Source organism: Electrophorus electricus, chromosome 1 (assembly GCF_041902795.1).
Source record: "Electrophorus electricus isolate QZ-2024a chromosome 1, ASM4190279v1, whole genome shotgun sequence".
Classification (NCBI taxonomy): domain Eukaryota; kingdom Metazoa; phylum Chordata; class Actinopteri; order Gymnotiformes; family Gymnotidae; genus Electrophorus; species Electrophorus electricus.
The window spans coordinates 5,510,726-5,529,714 of record NC_137497.1 but is presented as its reverse complement, the minus strand read 5'-3'; the positions used below and the strand labels follow the sequence as shown (position 1 = coordinate 5,529,714).

At 38.3% G+C, this 18,989-nt stretch overlaps 2 protein-coding genes, 1 long non-coding RNA gene and 1 pseudogene across 5 annotated transcripts in view; 3 read left to right on the top strand and 1 right to left on the bottom strand.

Moving 5' to 3' along the window:
- The window catches only part of LOC145643330 (uncharacterized), a 31,119-nt gene extending 13,867 nt beyond the window's left edge, over positions 1-17,252 (bottom strand). Inside the window, exons 1-2 of one of the 3 annotated variants that reach the window (XR_014122525.1) lie at positions 16,935-17,252; positions 10,733-10,904 (exon numbers count right to left, since the gene is read on the bottom strand). This is a non-coding gene — a long non-coding RNA (uncharacterized LOC145643330). The remainder of the gene's footprint in view (positions 1-10,732; positions 10,905-16,934) is intronic. The other 2 variants (XR_014122524.1, XR_014122527.1) reach the window with 2 other exon arrangements.
- Positions 1-18,989, top strand: part of LOC145656918 (uncharacterized) — a 234,143-nt gene that overhangs the window by 178,176 nt on the left and 36,978 nt on the right. The gene's annotated exons all lie outside the window — the stretch shown is intronic.
- The window catches only part of LOC145651154 (uncharacterized), a 139,265-nt pseudogene that overhangs the window by 88,293 nt on the left and 31,983 nt on the right, over positions 1-18,989 (top strand).
- Positions 7,843-16,566, top strand: LOC113569108 (BOLA class I histocompatibility antigen, alpha chain BL3-7-like). Its single transcript, XM_035526276.2, has 11 exons — positions 7,843-8,301; positions 9,427-9,702; positions 10,339-10,635; positions 10,794-10,907; positions 12,625-12,699; positions 12,959-14,597; positions 14,727-14,762; positions 15,059-15,075; positions 15,381-15,412; positions 15,996-16,103; positions 16,342-16,566. The coding sequence occupies exons 1-5, from the start codon at positions 8,010-8,012 to the stop codon at positions 12,648-12,650; spliced, it is 1,005 nt and encodes a 334-aa protein (XP_035382169.2). The 5' UTR covers positions 7,843-8,009; the 3' UTR covers positions 12,651-12,699; positions 12,959-14,597; positions 14,727-14,762; positions 15,059-15,075; positions 15,381-15,412; positions 15,996-16,103; positions 16,342-16,566.

Here is an 18,989-nt window from a genome sequence, read left to right as displayed (position 1 = left end):
ACACATTGCATTCCCCCACATCACTGTAAACCTGCTGTTCAGATACACTGAATTCCCCCTCATCACTGTAAACCTGCTGTTCAGACACACTGAATTCCCCCTCATCACTGTAAACCTGCTGTTCAGAAACACTGAATTCCCCCTCATCACTGTAAACCCGCTGTTCAGATACACAGCATTCCCCCTCATCAGTTTAAACTTGCTGTTCAGAGACACTGCACTCCCCGTCATCACTGTAAACCTGTTGTTCAGAGACACTGCATTCCCCCTCATCACTGTAAGCCTACTCATCAGAAATACTGCATTCCCCCTCATCACTGTAAATCTGGTTCTCAGACACACTGCATTCCAATTCATAACTGTAAACCTGTTGTTCAGACACACTGCACTCCCCCTCATCACTGTAAACCTGATGTTCAGACACATTGCATTCCCCCTCATCACTAGAAACCTGCTGTTCAGACTCACTGCATTCCCCCTCATCACTGTAAATCTGGTGCTCAGACACACTGCATTCCACTTCATAACTGTAAACCTGCTCCTCAGAAACACTGCATTCCCCCTCATCACTGTAAACCTGTTGTTCAGACACATTGCATTCCCCTTCATAACTGTAAACTTGCTTTTCAGACATACTGCACTCCCTCTCATCACTGTAAACCTGCTGTTCAGACATTCTGCATTCCCTCTCATCAGTGTAAACTTGCAGTTCAGAGACACTGCATTCCCCCTCATCACTTTAAGTCTGCTCCTCAGAAACACTGCACTCCCCGTCATCACTGTAAACCTGTTGTTCAGATACACTGAATTCCCCCTCATCACTATAAACCTGCTGTTCAGACACATTGCATTCCCCCTCATCACTGTAAACCTGCTGTTCAGATACACTGCATTCCCCCTCATCACTGTAAACCTACTGTTCAGATACACTGCACTCCCCTTCATCACTGTAAACCTGCTGTTCAGACATTCTGCATTCCCCCTCATCAGTGTAAACTTGCTGTTCAGACAAACTGCACTCCCCATCATCACTGTAAACATGCTGTTCAGACACATTGCATTCCCCCACATCACTGTAAATCTGGTGCTCAGACACACTGCATTCCACTTCATAACTGTAAACCTGCTCCTCAGAAACACTGCATTCCCCCTCATCACTGTAAACCTGTTGTTCAGACACATTGCATTCCCCTTCATAACTGTAAACTTGCTTTTCAGACATACTGCACTCCCTCTCATCACTGTAAACCTGCTGTTCAGACATTCTGCATTCCCTCTCATCAGTGTAAACTTGCAGTTCAGAGACACTGCATTCCCCCTCATCACTTTAAGTCTGCTCCTCAGAAACACTGCACTCCCCGTCATCACTGTAAACCTGTTGTTCAGATACACTGAATTCCCCCTCATCACTATAAACCTGCTGTTCAGACACATTGCATTCCCCCTCATCACTGTAAACCTGCTGTTCAGATACACTGCATTCCCCCTCATCACTGTAAACCTACTGTTCAGATACACTGCACTCCCCTTCATCACTGTAAACCTGCTGTTCAGACATTCTGCATTCCCCCTCATCAGTGTAAACTTGCTGTTCAGACAAACTGCACTCCCCATCATCACTGTAAACATGCTGTTCAGACACATTGCATTCCCCCACATCACTGTAAATCTGGTGCTCAGACACACTGCATTCCACTTCATAACTGTAAACCTGCTCCTCAGAAACACTGCATTCCCCCTCATCACTGTAAACCTGTTGTTCAGACACATTGCATTCCCCTTCATAACTGTAAACTTGCTTTTCAGACACACTGCACTCCCTCTCATCACTGTAAACCTGCTGTTCAGACATTCTGCATTCCCTCTCATCAGTGTAAACTTGCTGTTCAGAGACACTGCATTCCCCCTCATCACTTTAAGTCTGCTCCTCAGAAACACTGCACTCCCCGTCATCACTGTAAACCTGTTGTTCAGATACACTGAATTCCCCCTCATCACTATAAACCTGCTGTTCAGACACATTGCATTCCCCCTCATCACTGTAAACCTGCTGTTCAGATACACTGCATTCCCCCTCATCACTGTAAACCTACTGTTCAGATACACTGCACTCCCCTTCATCACTGTAAACCTGCTGTTCAGACATTCTGCATTCCCCCTCATCAGTGTAAACTTGCTGTTCAGACAAACTGCACTCCCCATCATCACTGTAAACATGCTGTTCAGACACATTGCATTCCCCCACATCACTGTAAATCTGGTGCTCAGACACACTGCATTCCACTTCATAACTGTAAACCTGCTCCTCAGAAACACTGCATTCCCCCTCATCACTGTAAACCTGTTGTTCAGACACATTGCATTCCCCTTCATAACTGTAAACCTGCTTTTCAGACACACTACACTCCCTCTCATCACTGTAAACCTGCTGTTCAGACATTCTGCATTCCCTCTCATCAGTGTAAACTTGCTGTTCAGAGACACTGCATTCCCCCTCATCACTTTAAGTCTGCTCCTCAGAAACACTGCACTCCCCGTCATCACTGTAAACCTGTTGTTCAGATACACTGAATTCCCCCTCATCACTATAAACCTGCTGTTCAGACACATTGCATTCCCCCTCATCACTGTAAACCTGCTGTTCAGATACACTGCATTCCCCCTCATCACTGTAAACCTACTGTTCAGATACACTGCACTCCCCTTCATCACTGTAAACCTGCTGTTCAGACATTCTGCATTCCCCCTCATCAGTGTAAACTTGCTGTTCAGACACACTGCACTCCCCATCATCACTGTAAACATGCTGTTCAGACACATTGCATTCCCCCACATCACTGTAAACCTGCTGTTCAGATACACTGAATTCCCCCTCATCACTGTAAACCTGCTGTTCAGACACACTGAATTCCCCCTCATCACTGTAAACCTGCTGTTCAGAAACACTGAATTCCCCCTCATCACTGTAACCCGCTGTTCAGATACACAGCATTCCCCCTCATCAGTTTAAACTTGCTGTTCAGAGACACTGCACTCCCCGTCATCACTGTAAACCTGTTGTTCAGAGACACTGCATTCCCCCTCATCACTGTAAGCCTACTCATCAGAAATACTGCATTCCCCCTCATCACTGTAAATCTGGTTCTCAGACACACTGCATTCCAATTCATAACTGTAAACCTGTTGTTCAGACACACTGCACTCCCCCTCATCACTGTAAACCTGATGTTCAGACACATTGCATTCCCCCTCATCACTGTAAACCTGCTGTTCAGATACACTGCATTCCCCCTCATCACTAGAAACCTGCTGTTCAGACTCACTGCATTCCCCCTCATCACTGTAAATCTGGTGCTCAGACACACTGCATTCCACTTCATAACTGTAAACCTGCTCCTCAGAAACACTGCATTCCCCCTCATCACTGTAAACCTGTTGTTCAGACACATTGCATTCCCCTTCATAACTGTAAACTTGCTTTTCAGACACACTGCACTCCCTCTCATCACTGTAAACCTGCTGTTCAGACATTCTGCATTCCCTCTCATCAGTGTAAACTTGCAGTTCAGAGACACTGCATTCCCCCTCATCACTTTAAGTCTGCTCCTCAGAAACACTGCACTCCCCGTCATCACTGTAAACCTGTTGTTCAGATACACTGAATTCCCCCTCATCACTATAAACCTGCTGTTCAGACACATTGCATTCCCCCTCATCACTGTAAACCTGCTGTTCAGATACACTGCATTCCCCCTCATCACTGTAAACCTACTGTTCAGATACACTGCACTCCCCTTCATCACTGTAAACCTGCTGTTCAGACATTCTGCATTCCCCCTCATCAGTGTAAACTTGCTGTTCAGACACACTGCACTCCCCATCATCACTGTAAACATGCTGTTCAGACACATTGCATTCCCCCACATCACTGTAAACCTGCTGTTCAGACACACTGAATTCCCCCTCATCACTGTAAACCTGCTGTTCAGAAACACAGCATTCCCCCTCATCAGTTTAAACTTGCTGTTCAGAGACACTGCATTCCCCCTCATCACTGTAAACCTGCTGTTCAGACACACTGCGTTCCACCTCATCACTGTAAACCTGCTGATCAGACACACTGCTTTCCCCCTCATCACTGTAAACCAGCTGTTCAGATACACTGAATTCCCCCTCATCACTATAAACCTGCTGTTCAGACACATTGCATTCCCCCTCATCACTGTAAACCTACTGTTCAGATACACTGCACTCCCCTTCATCACTGTAAACCTGCTGTTCAGACATTCTGCATTCCCCCTCATCAGTGTAAACTTGCTGTTCAGACACACTGCACTCCCCATCATCACTGTAAACATGCTGTTCAGACACATTGCATTCCCCCACATCACTGTAAACCTGCTGTTCAGATACACTGAATTCCCCCTCATCACTGTAAACCTGCTGTTCAGACACACTTCATTCCCCCTCATCACTGTAATTCTGGTGCTCAGATACACTGCATTCCTCCTCATCACTGTAATTCTGGTGCTCATACACACAGCACTTCCCCTCATCACTGTAAACCTGCTGTTCAGATACACTGCATTCCCCCTCATCACTGTAAACCTGTAAATGAGCTTTTTCATCACTTACGGATGATGGTACACTTGGCGCATTTGTTGCTGCCACTTCTCGCCATATCTTTTACGTTTTGTTGTTTTAATTTCTTTCACGCATCATAATTTTGATTACATTTTTGGTTTATGTTCTTTGTTTATCTCAACCTTTCCTGCCTTCCTGCTGAGAGCTCTCTCCCCACTAATCTTCACTTTGACTACTTCTTTATTGGGTAAGTTTTTAATCACTTTAAATAAAGTTGTTGGCTGCCAGCACTTGGAAATGTTTGGTGGGTATGTGTGTCCTTGCTGTTCTTAGGCTGGCTGTTGATTGGTATAGTAGGATGACTAACATAACATGGTAAATAGGTCCAAGTCGCAGCATCCATGGCTCTACTGATGCAGACTGAAACATAATAACATATCCAATGTAAAATGTATTAAATATGCTTTTGGCTAGTATGTGTTGAGACAAGGGCCACAAATAATCCACAGGTTGAAGGTTCCCTACCCAACTTTTATGAGATGATGTACTGAGACTTCTCAAAGCTTGTTAAGGGCCATGCGAACAACTTTGGTGCCCTCTGTTGGTCCATCCTGAACAATATTATTCTTTTGGCCAATTTGCGAATGCAAAAATCAATCAACCATCACTACTGATCTTAGCTATCATAGGTTTGTTATCTGGACACATTCATGCAGTGCCCAACAATGGTGATGGGCATATTCAGCTAACAGTAATGTTTTTATATTTCGTTTTGTTAGAAATCCCACGTGAAGTCTCGGTAACGTGTCAATCCTCGGAGCGATGCATGTGAACATATAGAGAGTAGCAGCTTTTATTTATATAAAATGTATTTAAATAAAAATATAATTGATAAAGAAAAGTCCTAATTTGAAATAAAAAAATAAAAAATACATTAACACTAATAAAGGAGGCCCCCAGAGTGTGTGTGGGTGTGTGTGGGGGGGTAATTAATAAAACTATTAAATACATAACGAAAAAAAAAGTAATGAGAGGAGAATAGACTGGAGAGAAGAGGAGAGGAAGAAAGCTACAGATAGTAGAGAACAGATTAGTGGAAAACAGAGAAGAGCAGAATGATACAAGAATAATATATAACATTTAATAATTCAGATATATAACAATAACAGATGTAACATTTCATATAACAATTCATAGGTTTCTGTCTATATGATTATGGCTATACTTTATTAGTCTCTTACAGCAACAACAACAACAATAGAGAGATGGCAAGACTTGGCACTGGGTTCAAATAGACAGTGACACTGAAGGGGTGCTGTGCTCCCTGAGCCAGTACCTCCACTCCTCAAAGGCTTCATGACCAGCAGCTCTCAGTCTCCTACCCCGTAGTTCCCTTCAGATGGGGACTGCTTGCTGTCAGTCATAGGAGTGTGAACAGACCAAAATGGGGTCAATGTAGGTGACCACAGATCTATCCAGGAAACTCCCTTAAGACCTCATTTATGAATGCCTGAAACATGGAAGGTCCCAAATGGAAGAACCAGGTGCTCATAGTGTCCTTATTCCAATTGTCACTTTCCTTCATTCAAGAAAGATTGTAGTTTACCTTACTATAATTAATTAGATATGATTATAATATTATTATAATTATACAACAATAAATAATAATAATAATAATAATAATAATAATAATAATAATAATAATAATAATAATCCCATGAGTGAGTGAATTCCCAGCTCCCTGGGTAGATTTGCTCTCCCCCAATGTTCAGTTCAAGGCTACGTCCTCGGCTAGTTGTCAGAAGTTTCCTATAATACCAAAACATTTCCACTGCAAGTCAAGAGAGGAAGTTCTTAGCTATCAACCTTGCAAGTTTGGGTAGACTGTAATGTATGGTATTATCATTAATGATGACTTGACTTTGAATTGCTGAAGAGCAGATAGCTCTACCTCTCGTCTCCTATGCAATTTCTTCCTGCTCTGTGTAAAGTTACATGAAGATCACTTCCTCGTTAGGACTTCGATGATGCAAGACAAGATTATAGTTTTAATCCAAGAGTAAAGTAATTGATCAATTTTTGGATTAATCAAAGTGTCTTTTACAAAGTCTGCTTTTCTATGGATCACATTAACATGATTATGAAAGCCCTGCTGCTCCTTGTGTTTAACATTTATTCTCGTATTGGCAGGTATGTATCTGGCTTCTACTTAGGCGTTGGTTCTCTTTAGGCGTAATCAGGCCTTTTGTTTAGAAAATGCATTTAGTATACAGTACTTTAAACAAATATGTACTGAAGTTTGACATCAAGACAAGAAATAACTTAACATAAAATGATTTATGTTAAATGAAATTACACAATTTATGTGAATTAATGAACATGAACTGAAGTTTCCGTCTTCACAGCGTCTGACCTGTTCTAAAATAGACACCTGCTACTAATACCTAATTTTACTTTAATATGGAGGATTTAATCAGAGTTAGCCTCCCACTGTCCAACTTGCGGTGTGTTAATTATAACATAAATAATGTAGTTATATATTCAACTGTATATCTTGGGTTAGTCCTTTTCCTTGAAATGTATTTTCTTTGGTGTTTGTGATCCGAAAGGCTGCACACATTTAATATGTTGATAATGCGTAACTCAAAATTTATTTTGTGATTTTTGAGCGCTACATAATGCATCATAGATCTGATTTATTCAGTCTTATTTCTTTATTTTTTTGTATTTTCCAATTTTGGTGTTTTTATCAAATCAACCAGGAGGCAGGTGCACTTTTTGACGACATGTCATTAATATTCTGTGGGTGGATGTAGCTACCAATGTAATATTATGTGGGGAAAAAGTACCAGGAAGCATATCAGTAACTGTTCATGTCAAACAACTCTGTGGGCAGTACAGACCAGGTTGTTCTGTAAAATCGAGAATCGCTGGTAACTCAATGGAGGGTTTGGTCAAACATGCATCTGATTTGGATATCGCCTGAAATACAACAAGTGGACTTTCTTCACAAAGAAATAAGTAACCAGCATTACCTAGTGAGATGTGTGGAATTAATAAAACAGAAAATCTGTTCCTATAATCTTAAGGAATTGTCTTAAAAACTGTTAAGAGCTCGTCTTGTGCGCTCATGTCTTCAAAGAGTATTACGATAAAATCCACAGCTGTGTCATATCAACCATATCAGTCAATTCATCAAAGTGTAGTGAGAATCAGAAATCAGAGTTACAATGTAAAGTGTTGCTTGTACAGTCTGTTAATTATAAAGGATGGAAGAAACTGGCCTTTTCATTTTCTTTTGTAAATAACCTTTATTGACAAGTTCAGAAGAAGTCTGATTCTTTCTAGAAGTACTTGAGTTGATAAGGTTTTGGACCTGTAACATTTGTGTCTGAGGTTACTGTTTTAATGTTTTAATAAAAATAATGGTGTGGTTTTTTCCCTTTACAGTCAGTCACTCTCCACGTTACTTCTACACTGCAGTCACTCCAGGAATACATTTCCCAGAGTTCACTGCTGTTGGTCTGGTGGATGGACAACAGTTTATGTACTATGACAGTAACATCAAGAAGAGGATTCCTAAGACAGCATGGATAAAGAAGGTTGATGATGATGATCCAGACTACTGGAACAGAAACACAGAGATTCAGCAGAGAACTCAGGAGATCTTCAAAGACAATGTAGCTACTCTAATGCAGCGCTTTAATCAGACTGAAGGTGAGGATGAACATACTCAGAAACAGCAGCAGAGTGACACTTAACAACATTTGTTGTTAGAGTCTAATAGGTCTAACAGTATCCATGGAAACAAGCAGTCAGGCAGTAACTGTATTATGTATTCTGTACCTCTTACAATCTACAGTGTGCAGCTTCCTCATGTGTCGTTACTTTGTTAAACAGTCATATAGAAAACCAGGCAGAGAAAATGTACATACATGCCTGTAAACTGTGTTGCTACAATCACTCTTAACTTCTGTGTAAAACCACATAAAGAAAGTTTCCGGTCTTTTATATTTATTCTTCTCGCACATTAGACAGACACCTTTCTCTGGAGCTGATTACAAAAGTGGACATTTACAGTTACACGTTATATTAGAATGGCCTGGAGCCCTAAAATAATATAAATAATTGTGCATTCAAATACTATTAACGTTCCTATTATTAAAAATCGTGGCTGATTATTAAATTACAATTTTGTTTTTGTGTAAGATATAATTTTACAGTCAAGAAAGATAATTGTAATATAAAATATAAAAGTAATATGAAGCTAGTCAGCTAGTTTGCTAATAATAAAAATAATCTATGACTGAATAAAATACAAAAACTTAAAGTATATTTTACTGTTAATGGAATGTGTAGAACTGTAGGGTCTATTGGTGATGGAGTTCATTGAATGCTAAACTTGAAAATGTATTCAAGAGTAAATCCAGTTATAAGAGTAGCTGGAGTGAAAAGGCAAAACTAAACCAGTGACTGTAATGTAAAGGATCAACTCAGGTTAGATCTGTAGAAACAGACCTGAGTAAAGAAAAACATCTCAAATTGTTAACAGAAGGCTTGTTTGTGTGTGTTCTCTGAAATGTCCCTTTCCAACCCTTTCAACAGGTGTTGATATTCCAGCTTCCCACAAAGCAGATTTGTTTTGTCAGTTTTTAAATATAAATATATGTGGGACTCACATACAGGAATTATTTATAGGCACTAAAACAATTATGATGTATGATATGTAATATTAATTTAGCACACATCTAAATGTACAATAGCCTCTTCAAGAAAACATGCAAAACTGTGTCTGCTTTCACAAAACATAAACCCAACGGTGACATGTTTGTGTCTCTACAGGGGTTCACACAGTGCAGCTGATGTACGGCTGTGAGCTGGACGATGATGGAACCAAGAGAGGATCCATGCAGTACAGCTATGATGGAGAAGACTTCATCAGTCTGGATCTGAACACACACACCTGGACTGTAGCTAATGATAAAGCTAAAATTACCAAACACATGTGGGATTCTGATGTTGGTTATAGTGTGTGGCAAAATAACTACTTGGAGAACACCTGTATTGAGTGGTTACAGAAGTATGTGGCTTATGGCAGAGACACTCTGCAGAGGAAAGGTAGAGTGTGTGATCTGCTCTGTTAATGTAACTGCACCTGCTGTTCAGACACACTGCATTCCCCCTCATCACTGTAAACCTGCTGCTGAGACAACAGCATTCTCCCTCATCACTGTAAACCTGCTGCTCAAACACACTGCTTTACCCCTCATCACTGTAAATCAGCTGCTCAGACACACTGTATTCCCACTCATTACTGTAAATCTCTTCAGACACACTGCATTCAGATTTACTCTCTTATTACTCAGCAATATGTGAATATCTGTTCACCACAAACACACATCTCTCACTGTTCTTCATTAGAACATACTCTGATAATGTAAAAATTAATATTAAACATATTCAAATATTCAAGATAACTGTCATCTTTGTACTGTGACCAAAGATGTGTACCAAGAGAAGTGTTGATACTATATTATAGGTAGTAATAGTATAATATGGGATAATAAATATTTACATTTTAATGTAGTCAGTCTTTATCAGTGGTCCATGTCAGCACTGTCAGTAACATATTTAAAAATGGAAAATATTCCCTATTCAAACTAAATATTACAAATGGGACATTGTATTGTTTAATTAATAATCACTTCCCTGTCCCTCTACCTTTCTCTTTCTCTCTCTCTCTCTCTTCTCCAGTTCCTCCTGAGATGGCCCTGATTCAGAAGGACTCCTCTTCTCCAGTGTTATGTCATGCTACAGGTTTTTTCCCCAGTGAGATTTTAATCTCCTGGCAGAAGGATGGAGAGGACATGCATGAGAATGTGGAGCTCAGACAAACGTTACCCAACCAGGATGGAACCTTTCAGAAGGGAAGCATTCTGACAGCCTCACCTGAGGAACTGGACAAGAATGACTACACCTGTGTAGTTCATCACAGTGGACGGGAGAAGGACTTAGTGCTGAGAATGGCTGATCACAGATTCCAGAAGACAGGTAAGAGGAATCTGATTCCAGAAAAGACTGAAACTTAACACTGAATGTCATTATATTTAAGCTGCAAATAGTAGAGGTCTACAGTGATGTTACATACTGGTCACTTGGCGTCATCGTTGTATTCTCCTGATCCTTACTGGCTGTGCTGCTTGTTTCAGGTGGAGGTTCATTTAGTGTCATCACTGGTGTAGCTGTGGTTGTTCTCCTCCTGGTCCTCATTGTCTGTGTTGGATTCTGCGTTAGCAGGAGGAAGAACAATGTGAAGACATCTGGTAAGGGAAGAAGGCAGCAAATGTGAGAACAATAGGACACATTTAACAAAACGTGTATGGATTCCAGATTATAGAAGAAAATATACACAAATGTGAAATCAGTGTGATTGTGCCGGCCAGTGTTACTTTTAGCCCAGAATTTTATCTTTGTTTTTAAATAAATTTTAATGAAAAGCTGTGATGAATGCAGAGAGAGTGAGATGTACATACATGATTGTAGTGTCTTTATTTTCAAATCAGGGACAGATGAATGAAATCAATAATCAAGGGATTGGGAATGGTGAAAGTGTGTGTGTGTGTGTGTGTGTGTGTGTAGTGGGCATGTCCCACTACTGATGTGTGCCCTGTGTCTGGGCTCTTCATTGTTTATTTCATTGTGTGTGTTTATGTGGTAGGTTCACTGTAGTTGATTGGTTTAATGTCTGAATGTTTTTGAAAGCCTGTCTTTGTATCCTCATAGGTTTGTACTTCATGTATCCTAGCCTTTGTGTTTCTTAGCCCCCCTGAGTTTTTCCTAGTCTTTGTTATATCCTGCTTCCCCTGTTTGCCTCCGTGTGCTTTTGCTTTGTGTTTCCTAAATTTCGTTTATCTTAGCCCTTGTTTTTGTTTGATCATGCATCCCCATAATCTCTATGTTGGCTCTGTGACCCTGGACCATTATACCGACTCTGATTTTGGATTTGCCCTTAATAATCTCGCTCTTCTCCGCCTCCTTACCATTATATATATTTTAAGAATGCAGTGAAAAAATAAAAGCACAAATTTAATACCTAAAAGGATACAGTCTTCTCAATCACTGAGAGGATATCATTATTTGTAGCAAAAAACAATCATCTCTCAATCCTTGAGGGGATGACAGTCTTTTCTCAATCCATGAGAAGATAATACAGCCTTCTTCTATTCCATTAGAGGATCTCCACTATATCACTTATCCTGATTCTGTCCAAACTAATAGCACCCAACGATATTCGTTGGTTTAGAATCACAGCATTACTCACCAACGAGGTGACACAACACCAAATTGTTAGAAATTTGGCAATTAAGAGTCAGGAGCCTGTATTGATCCTGAGAGTGTTGATGTTTAATTGTGTGTGTAGAGACACTTTGGATGAGTTTTTTCTAGTATAGGTCTTGTTATAAAAGGTGCTAGTATAACAACGGGCTGTCAGTCTGACAACACAAAAATGAGGTCAAACTTAATAAATGGGACAAAAGGAGGAGACGGAGGAGATGGAGAGAGAAAATAGAGAGAGAAAAAGGTGGATGAGGCCTGAGGGTCGTCAGCTCCTGACCTTGATACCTCACAGGCAGACACAATGGCACAGCAGTTACAGAGACATATTGCAGGTTTGCCACATTTAAAGTATCTGTGATGTTCTCCCTGTTTTTTCTGTTTCTGATAAGCACTGGAATGTGAGAGAATACAGGCATGCTGGATCCAAGCTTGACTTGGATGATCGTTTGTTTGTCAAGTATGTAATTCTATCCTGTGTGTGCGTGTGCGCGCGCGTGCACGTGTGTGTGTGTGTGTGTGTGTGTGCGTGCACGTTTGTACGCATGTGCATGTGTGTGGGTATGTAAGAGAGAGAGTTTGTGGGTATATGTATCAGCTTGTGTGTGCACATTGTAGTCTGATTATTTTCCAACCGCAAGTCTGACCCTTTATTTCACCCTCTTCTTGTGTCAAAACCACACATGCAGTGTTTTATCGCTTCAGTTCAGGGCCCACAGGCAGAGATGTGATCAGCAGCCCTGATTAATGTGATGACAGCAGTTCACTCAGGGACATCTGGTAAATAAGACTAAAATACTGGTTATACTGCAGAACCATTTTTTAAAAAAAAATACTGGAATTGTTAAAGAAAAATCAAACCAAATTATAATTGTAACATTTTCATAATCGTAACATTGTTAAGAACATTTTCTTTAACTCAGCAAGGATCATACGAATCTAGTGCATGCCTGTATTATATGCCGATGCATACGTATCTGGTGTTTGTGGATGTGCATGTGTTTGTACGTGTGTGTGTGTGTGACATACTGTTCTGAAGGTTTTTCAACCACATGACTGACCTGCACTTTTTGCTACCTGCTGCATGAAAACCACATGAACCAAACACAAACTATACAGCCAGAACTGGTTCTACCCAACGGAAAACATCATCTGACCACCAATCTTTGTTTGTTTAATACAGTGACTGTTTTCACCATCCAGTCCACTTAGCTCTCCAAAGTAATCAGTTAATTATTAATTATTAATCTTTGCAGAGCATTATATAGCTTTGTTGATTAAAAAAATTAAGAAGTAAATGAAATATTCATTAATTTGTTTTGGTGTGCAACTGCACACGTGCCATTATATAAATATTACATTACAGTCAGAATGTAAAAATGTATGACAGCTATAACAGCTTGATAGCTAATGTAACTTCAATAACCATTCAAGTGAAACAATTTTCAGTTTCTAATGATGGCAGGCATATGTATCTTCTTGAATCTTCAGCTGAAAATGAGAAAATGCTTTTAAATTTGTGAAAAGTTACTGTTACTGTTTACTGTAAGTAAAGTAACTTATCTCTTGAATGCTAGCAACCACATAAATTGGATCTGATATTACAGCAGTTAGACGTTCAAAATAATAAGTCAGTTATCTTGATGGCTAAAGAGGTAGCATATATCTAAAAAATATGCATATTTTTAGAGCCACACTCTTTTTAGGACTAACTGACCCCTAATTCAAATTTGGGGGCATTCCTTGATGTATTAGCATAAAGGGCCAGTGGCTAAAATGTTAACTGAAGAGAGAACTAAAAGAATGATGACAAGCATAATGATCCCGGTTGGCATCAGTGACTCTGAAGAACTGTGTCCACATGATACAACATGGCAAGAGAATTTATATGCAGCTTCTTACATAATACTGTATAAACATATGTTGTCTTTCTCCCTGTTTGCCTTTTATTTATTTATTTATGTGCTGGAAAATTCACATTTTATTTTGCAATTACATCATGGCAGTTTGCAAATTTTTGGTTAGCACATAAGCCACACCTCCAGTTGTATAAAGCAAGAGTCACATTTCCTCATTCTGTCTAGTTTGACAGCAGGGATGGTTTGTATATCGCTTTTGATTCTTCTGTTCCATGGCATTGGTAGGTAATACTAATTTAATTTATATTATTAAATACAGAGAGTAAACTTGAAGAAGATGACAAAGATGAAGATGACTTTTGCAATTGTAAAATAACAGTGTCCAGGGTCAAAGCTGAATGTTTCATATACTGTCCTCCTCAGACAGTTTGTGTTTATTTTGTGTTGTTTTCTGGATTACAGATTTGCTCCCAGTAACTCTGGGATCTCCAGACACTTTAATATTGGTGGCAGAACCTGGTGATGATGTCACACTATGGTACCAGTATAACCTGATGAAACCAGCTTACATACATTGGTTCAAGCACACAGATCATTCTGTGCCAGATCAACTTCACTGCCAATTCTATAAAAAATATTATGCAACAAGCCCCTGTGATTTTATTAAACAGAGTAATCAAATTGTGATGTCTGTAAACTCCCAGAACACGTCTCTGACAATAACTGCAGTGAATTACACTGACTCAGGATTGTATTACTGTGGCATTTGGCATAGCAACAATATTTCCTTCAGCAATGCTACATATTTACAAGTGACAGGTAAGTTTTCTGTACAGAGGAATTACATTACCCATACCAAACATTTATATGGGATGATTGATTAAAATTATTATGTATTACGTCATGTTCTATATTAAATTCATGTAACTGTAAAAAAATGTTTTTCAGTGCAAAATGAAACCCCTTTCAAGAACAGTTCTGTAGGTGCGTTATCTCATATTCTACAGCTGATCAGTTTCTGTTTTGCTTACTATACTGCTGTAAATGAGATTAGGCCATCCTCTCATTTTGTTGATTTTATTCTGCTGTTTAAAACATAAATGTAAATCAGCTCCAGTATTTAGATCAGCTGCACTGGACAGTTACATGTACAGATTTAAAAATAATTATTTTCTTTTAATGCCTTATTCAGCTCACTGCTCTTCAGATATAGTCATGCTGACAACAGTGTTTGGTGCTGTGATTGTGATTTTCATCAATATTTTTGTCCTACTGAACAGGAGAAAGCAACACAGAGGTACTGCTAATACTGCTAATACTGATGATACTACTGCTTAAAACTGACTCATTAATTTCTTGTGGACTCAATAATAAATAAACTGAAGATGTATTATAATGTGTCCCTATACAAATGTCTATGTATGCAAATACGTGTGTGTGTGTTTGTTTGTGTGTGTTTATATATATATATATATATATATATATATATATATATATATATATATATATATATATATATATATATATATATATATATACACACACATATATATACACATATACAGATATATGTTTTTTTGTTTTTTTACCTGTTTCCTACAGAAACTGGCTCTAAAGTTAAACAAGACAAAGAGGTGATTCTTAAATACATAAAAAATAATTTTAAAATAATTATAAATCTACAATAAATTGTATGTGTATTTAATATAGCTTTCGATTGACTTGGTAAAATGTGCATAAACTGGAAATTCTGAAGTACTTTAGTTTACAATTTGCATTTAGCTTTTACTTTGGAAATCAAACACATAAACCAGATTAAACGCTTTTCACTTACATATTCTTAAAGTGAAATGTAATTTATCTTTCATGTTTATCTATTATGTATTCATAAATTCTCAAGAAGCATTGTAACACATTGCAGATCGAAATGGAAGGTGTTCCTCAGGTTCCAACTGGATTGTTATAAATTTGAAAGTGATAGGTTTTGGTGAACGTTGCTCTTAAATCTACAGCAACACATAATCCAAAAATTAAGGATTGATATACATCTTAAAAGCAACTCCAAATTACTTTCAAGATTAAAATAATCCAGTGCGTATAGATATACATTATTAAATACCTAAATCTATTTGCATATTCATTACATAGTGTTAATTAAATTTCTCTTACTTGTTTTAGTGTGACTAATATTTCTTATTAAATCTTGACTTTATACAGGAGCAGGATCCTAACTCAGTGAGCTACGCTGCTCTACATTCTGATCAGAAAACCCAGAGGGTAGTAGGACATGGTGAAGTGGTGGATACACATGTTGTATTTTCTTCAGTAAGACACTAGCAAAGTATTTTAACAGAACACAATTGTACATCATTCCTTCACTGTTTGGAGCATCTTAAAAAAATAATCGAATTGATTAGAAGCTTTGTAATTAATTAGTCAAAATTAATCCCATTTTAATCACATTTCAATATTTAACATGAGAAATATTAATTTAAAGTTTGGATGATGAATGAATCAATGAACATAAGCTTAAACTTCAAAATCTTGTTTATTTTCCCACCAGTCTACTACACAGACCAATAGATGAGTGCAGAAAACACAGAGCAAACAGTTTTCAGAATACTGAAAATTCTGACCAAAAATGCCAAAGTACTGATTGACTTCAACTGCTCCCATTATAAATAAAATAGATAAAATATTGTCTACCATCATCTAAAATGGTATTAAAAACATCCTCTGATTGACTTCAGTTCTTATTCTTCCAATATCCTGAGCAAAACTCCCAAAATTAAACAACATAGAGCATGTCAATCTGATCAACATTTAGTTAAGTCAGTAACACAAACCCATTGGCCTTATGATAACATCTACTGCTTCCTCAGCCAGTTACTGAGACAAACTAGCCTTTTCAGAGGTCAATGCTGCCCTCTTCTTCTGAACTATGTTACCAGCAAGTGAGAAACGTATCTCACAAGGAACGGACGTGGCAGGACAGTCCACAGCAATCCATCTCACCAGTGAATTTTTGTCTGACGTGGACTTTGACATTTTGTTTCTGAATGTGAACCTCGACATGTGGTCGAGTGTTGACTGGCGACACTGTTTGCTCGTCCTAGGAATACTAACACATTTAGCAGCTAAGTTAACATTACTGACCTGCGCGCTAGCCCCAACATGTTTTGCGTTGAGGTGATAACGAAGTGTGGAAGTGCTCCTGTGATAAACAAACTCCTTCCTGCATAAAGTGCAAATAACAACATTTTTGTTTGTACTTCCATCTGGAAGTTTCTTGTATTTAAATTTCCCATCCACCAGCGTAGCCTCTTCCGTCATCTCCATCATGCTCATCACATTGTGCGTCAATATAATCTGTATGCCTAGAACTCGTGCACTAAGAAACGTTCCACGGTGCAAAAGTGTGATTGATTAAAATGCGTTAAATGTTTTATTTCGTTATTTTCCCTGTAATTAATTAATCGAAATTAACGCGTTAAAGTCCCACCCCTAATATATATATATATATATATATATATATATATATATATATTATTCTAAGTGATTAAAGCCATGAGAGGTAACACAGTAGTTCATGACCTCACCTTTGACCTCAGTCATATATGTAATAGTATATTTAATAGTAATCGTGCATAATGTAGTTTCACATATAGCAATCAGTGTAGTTTTACATACAGTAAGCAGTGTCAATGTCATCAAATACAAAAACATTAGAGTTTTGAAGCTCTGTAAACACTGTTGTGACTGACCAGAGAGTGTGATGAGTCATAGACTGAATTAATCCAGGAGAGTTTGGAAGTTTCATGTGACTAATGTAAGTTTTTAATAGTTTGGGTAATGCATTATGTCACCAGGGTATGAGCCCATAAGTATGTTGTATTGACAACAGATCATTCTAGTGCTACTGTTCAACAATTCAGCACAGGAGTAAAGACTTAAAGTCCAGCAATGTGCACATGCTTTTGTATTTATACTTTATACTTGTATTTTATATATGAGTAGTTGCTCAATTGTATTTTATTTTTTTATTGTTGTTTATGTGTTTGTCTTTGTAAAAGTGCTTTTGTTGCAAAAAAGGAAGTAGAAGAGAAGTAAAAGATTGTATGGAAGAATGTATGTTTTGTGTGTGTGTGTGTGTGTGTGTGTGTGTGTGTGTGTGTGTGTGTGTGTGTGTGTTTTAGCTATATTATTGACAGAATTTTTTGTGTTTTGGCTGATGTGTATATAAATGTGTTCTAATCAGAAAAAGTGTGGTTTGACTTGTTTGATTTGATATTTGAAAAGATGCAATATGTGACTTAAATGGAAAGAAAAATGGATTGTCTTTTGCTGCAGTGTTCATTTGTAATAAATTATGCGAAAAGTCTTTATATGAAGTGAAAATGTCGAGTTATATATGACTTAACTATGGTCATATTTATTGACTAGCATTGCATTTGTGGAAGAATTATAGATTTTTCAATATCCACATTAAAATAAAGTGAACAAACCAAGCTACCATTACTTAATTCACAGTGCAATGATACTGGGTGAGCTTATTAAGCTCATATTTTGTAACATTCAGTGACACCAGGGTGTTGAGTTAATTAAATTTAGATTATTTAAATTGATAATTAGTAACGTCATAAATTTGGACCTCTGTCTGAACATCCTGTTTCCCTGGAAACCTTGTGTACTTCACTACAATTGTGAATATTTGTACACCTTTTACTGCAGTACACTGCAGTTACTCACCTGCACTGTTGCTCACCTGGAGTATGTTTATATATAAACATACTGTCACTGTATGGTCCACTTCCCACTGATCACGTAGTATGGCCCGCCACGTGCAGTGCGAGTTCAGTTAGTTGTGACTTGTGTCTTGTTTGTAACCTCGCCCGCCTTTTAGCACACACCTGCACCCCATTCTTCGTTTGTTCGTGTGTGTGTGTGTGTGTGTGTGTGGTTCACGGTCATGTTAGTATGCATTTACTGGTTGGAATCATTCATGTTTCTGCCTGTGTCTATGTTCACTGGACTGTAAAATGTGAGTGCATTAATGTTTATTACTTCTCGTTCATGTTTGTGTCTGTCTGCGTTGAGAGAGGTCTATCCATCCTGCTCCTTGTCCTGTGGTACTCGGGCCATCAAACATACATTGAAACATTTTTACTGAAAACTTATCAAGTTATCCTGACATTACATAAAAAAAACAAA

Bases quoted from the DNA above. Each gene is read 5' to 3' on its own strand.
- LOC113569108 (XM_035526276.2), top strand. From the start codon at position 8,010: ATGGTGTGGTTTTTTCCCTTTACAGTCAGTCACTCTCCACGTTACTTC. The intron at 8,302-9,426 runs GTGAGGATGAAC...GTGTCTCTACAG, and splicing joins GCGCTTTAATCAGACTGAAG to GGGTTCACACAGTGCAGCTG. The intron at 10,636-10,793 runs GTAAGAGGAATC...TGCTTGTTTCAG, and splicing joins TCACAGATTCCAGAAGACAG to GTGGAGGTTCATTTAGTGTC.